The following is a 4,439-nucleotide window of genomic DNA, read 5'->3' on the forward strand; positions in this document are numbered from 1 at the left end:
GAAAGATCCTTTTTATCTACCGGTATCTTTCTATGCTCTTCATTACCTCCATGTTGGGGTTTCCCTTACGTATCTCCTACTTTTTTCTTTCTCTTCTCTCTGAGTCAATCTATTTCTTCATACGCACCTCCTTTGAGGTATCGAGAGGATCTTTCTCTCCTTTCCTAGAGTGCATGAAACTGCTCCTCCGTTGAAAGAAGTTCTTCTCTCGTGCGTTTTCTCCCTTTCTCTTCTGTCTCAAGCTCTCTCTGTTAATCTCTTCATTCTTTTTTCTACCAGGCTTGCCGCATGCAAGAAAATACAAATCCGGAGAGGAAAAGAAGAAGAAGAGGGAGGCGAATCGACGTTCAAGAGTCTCGATGTTCGAAAGTGTCGAGTGCATGTCTTCATTCCTGGAGATGGAAAAGTACCTGTAAGCTTCGTATTTCTTTCATCTGTCGAGTTGTCCTTTCTCTTCTCTTTCTTCTTATTCTTCTTATTCGTCACATCTTCAGTGTGTATGTGTGTCGTCATCTCGAGAAGCGTCTGTTTACTTCTTGGGCTAAGAAAAGAATCGAGACTTTCTTCACTTTTTCTCTTTCTCTAGTTCCCTCTCTTTCATTCTTCTTTCTTTCTTTCTCTTTCTTCTCTCTTTTCGTGTTGACTTTCTTCGCATAGCATGAAGATATGCGGTCGATACACGCCCGCACATTTTAACAGCAGACATCTTCGCTATGAGGGTACGGTGTACATACACTACAGCTATCGCGCAGAGACTGAGAGGGACAGATAGAAATACAAATAAAAAAGCTCTTCCCAAACTATATACATATGGATACAATGCCGAACATGCATACATAAACCTACATACATACATATACATACATACGTATACATAAACATATATAGATACATATTCATACATATTATTCATATATACATATGATTGATATATGTTATATTTGTTTGCTGTCTTTCTTCTTGACTCGAGTAGACATCTATGTGTATATCTATCTATACATATTCATTCATATTCCTACACAGACCCATACATGTATCTATAGAAATGTACGTATATATATATATATATATAGATGCATATATATGTGATATGTGCAGCGTGACTGTATCTGTATATGATATAATGTCGAGTAAGTAAGTAAATAAGTAAGTGGCTTCGCATATTTGACTAGAAGAGAAGACTAGGCTTCCGTCATGATAAGAAAGGAGAGCTTCTTTCTTCTCTTCGATCCCTCTCTTCTTTTTCTTCTCTTTTCGATAGATCCAAACAGAATTTTGCTTTCTTTCTTTTTCTTTTCTCGTTATGTTTTGAATGACCCAAACTACGTAGAGAACTGCAGCGGCTGTATGTGTACATACACCCGAGAGCTGGACGTGCACGTCGATCGATCCGCGAATCTTAGGAGAGAATGAAGAGACACGGCTCTACGGAGATCTAGCAGGAAGAAGAATCCAATGTGTAAGGTCTTTCTCTCAAGACTTTAATTTTCTTTCCTCTCCTCTTCTCTCTTCTAAGAAAGGGACAGAGAAAGCTGCGAAGAAAGATACAGACGAAGATGAAGAAGAAGTCACCTCTTCTTCACTCGTCCTGCAAAAAGACTCGTCTCTTCAGTCATCTTCTTCTTCTTTCTCTTCTTCTTCGCTTTCACTTTCTCGAGGAGCAAGAGAGACATCTGTGGAGGCTAGGGAAGAGAAGGAAGAAGAGAATCAGAAAAAGGAAGAAGAAGAAGAAGAAAGGATGACTGGGAATGTTGATTTATGTGTCGTTCTTTCTGTTCATTCGCATGCACCTCTTGAGGATTTTTTCCGTCGCATGCAGAGAGTCTTCGATGCAAGAAGACTGTGTCGCTATGGATATCTGTGTATCACCTTACCTTGCTGCGGTAAGAGTTCTCATCACGTCAAGCAAAAGTCGTAAAGATCTTCGTTCTTCTTCTTTCTCTTCTGCTTCTCAGTAGAGGAGACTGCGTAGGTCTCTTCGCTCAGAGAAGGAGAGAGAAAGAGGGGAAGGACCAGGAAAGAAATGTATATAGGTCTTCCATATGTTTGTTTACTAAGCGTGCATGCATCTTTCTACATAGATATTCACATACGTAGTCTTAGGTACTTATACTTCTTGTCGCATGCGTACTGATTCGCCGGGATATTTGGCAGCGTCCACCTGCATCTCTATCCTTTTCTAACATAAGAAATGTCTCTGCGTCGATCCTCTTTAGTCTTTTCTTCTCAATCGTAGACGAGGAACTCTATACAATGCTTCTTCTCTTTCTTTCTTTCTTTCTTTCTTTCTTTCTTTTTTCACTTATATAGACGAGCTCAAATTCTACACTTCAAGCCTGACTTGCTTGGCCTTCGTACATTAGCCTCTGTACATACACCTCAGCATACTTCATGCAGCTTCTCTTCAAAGACACACATGCATCCACCCCCAGTACCACATACATACAACGTCCTCTCTCTCTCTCTCTATATATATATATATAGAGAGAGAGAGAGATATGGGGAGCGTCTCTTCCCACATAGGTGTACATATATATATATATATGTATATATAGGCATTTCTATACTTATGTATGTGTATATGGAGGGAGCGAGACATATATATACGAATGAATGTAGTTGCATCTCTCTCCACGTAGGTGTATCTGTAGGGAGGCATCAATCTCCATATATATCTATGTATAGAGAGAGCGACATATACATATATATATATATATATATATGCGTGTTTATGAGAGGGCTGTTGAGTGTACATACACCTCTCTCGTTTGTCCTTATTTTATTTGCGTGCATAGGTTTGAACATGAGATTGACGGAAGAAGAGAAGAATCTTTTTTTCCCTTCTCTCTGTACATTTTCTCTAGTAATGGTAGGAGTCTACTTTTCTTCCCCTTTCCTTCCTGCTCTGTGTGACGAGATAGATCTCTTTCTTTTTATTCTCTCTCCTTCTCAGAAATCTGTCTCTTTCTTTCATCCGTTTGCATGCATGCATCTTTATGTCTTGGTGTGGGACTTCGCTAGGTTCGGAAGGATATCTCACATCTCAGAAGGCTGTACGTCGATTCATCGACGAATCGATTCTCTCGGAGTGCAGAGAGATTCTCACGTATTATGCTTCGCCCAGTCATCTCCAGAAAGCGGCAGTTGTCTTCGGCACAGGAGAGAGTGAGTAATTATATCTAAGCAAGAAAGTCTCTCTTTATCTCGTCCTCTCTCTTGCTTATCTTGAACCCTTTCTTTTTTCTCTCTCCAACAAGATTCTCTTCGTGTCATTCTTCTACTCGCTGATCGTCCTCTTCTTCAAGACATAAATCGATACATACGCATCGATGCCACTTCACTGCTTTCTCCCATCATAGGCAAGACAAAAAGCTCTATCTTCAATCTATCTTTAATCTATCTATCTGTCTATATTTATCCATTCATATCTGTCTATACATATATATATATATATATATGTGCATATGGAGGGAGGCATGGAGTATGAAGTTCGCCTTTGTGAGGAGTAGAGTTGAGAAGGGAGGCTTTCTTCTTTTTCTTGACTTTTCTCGAAAGGAAAGAAAAGGGGAAGAAGGTTGTTGATGGAAAAGGACAACTTCCACGTCGATTCTCCTTGATGAAAAGCATCGATTAACAATACGTCATAATAGAAGAGAACACGAAAAGTAGAAAAGAGAGAAAACGAAAGAAGGCTAAAGAGAGAAGAAAGATCTCCTCTTCTTCTTCTCCCTCCTCCTTCGCCTTTTCATACAGGGGTTCTTCTCCTTAAACTCTCCCTCCCTTTTCCAGTGTACATACACCGTCGCCGTCATCGATATCGAAAAGAAAAAACTTTTTCATAACAACAAACTCATTCCTTCTTCACAGGTTTAACTATCCTCTTTAGAGAAAGAAAGAAAAAGAAAGCAAGAGAGAGAGAGAGAAGTCACTTGTCTCATCCGGAAGAAAAGAAAAGTCGCGGCGTGAAAGAGACCGCGTGACATCTCACACAAGTTCCATACCACCGCATATACACTACTCTCTATCTCTTTCTTTCTCTCTTTCTCTCTTTCTTTCTTTCTCTCTTTCTCTCTTTCTTTCTCTCTTTCTCTCTCTTTCTTTCTCTCTTTCTCTCTCTCTTTCTTTCTTCTCTCTTTCTTCTTTCCTTCTCACTCTTTCTTCTTTTCTTTCTTCACCTTCTCCCGCATGCGAAGGAGGAAGAGAAAAAAGTGAAAGAAGGAAAAGTAAAAGAAAGAAAGAAAGAATATAACTACTACTACAAGTAGTAGAAGACATGTATATTTAGAGATGCATTGGGGATGTACAGAAATGCGCATAATAGGAGAATTTCCAACACATTGCGAAAAAGTGAGAAGACAGAAGAAAGACAAGAAAACTGTCTACACACATCTCCTTCCTTCGCACTCCATCGCTCCCTCATACAGAGAGAGAGAGAGAGA

General features: G+C 39.6%; 2 protein-coding genes across 2 annotated transcripts; one reads left to right on the forward strand and one right to left on the reverse strand.

Annotated features, from left to right (window-relative positions):
- Window positions 1-280: 280 nt before the first annotated feature.
- Window positions 281-3,788, forward strand: CSUI_009786 (rna recognition motif (or rnp domain) protein; the record flags this gene model as incomplete). Its single annotated transcript, XM_068069895.1, has 3 exons — window positions 281-412; window positions 1,331-1,883; window positions 3,022-3,788. Coding segments are annotated over 3 exons (837 nt in total), but the record flags the coding sequence as incomplete, so codon positions are not given.
- CSUI_009787 (uncharacterized protein) lies at window positions 3,536-4,439 on the reverse strand. The gene has a single exon (XM_068069896.1). It carries the CDS (start codon window positions 4,273-4,275, stop codon window positions 4,015-4,017), a length of 261 nt encoding a protein of 86 aa, XP_067918129.1. The 5' UTR covers window positions 4,276-4,439; the 3' UTR covers window positions 3,536-4,014.

The sequence above is a fragment of the Cystoisospora suis genome (assembly GCF_002600585.1).
Source record: "Cystoisospora suis strain Wien I chromosome Unknown contig_6045, whole genome shotgun sequence".
Classification (NCBI taxonomy): domain Eukaryota; phylum Apicomplexa; class Conoidasida; order Eucoccidiorida; family Sarcocystidae; genus Cystoisospora; species Cystoisospora suis.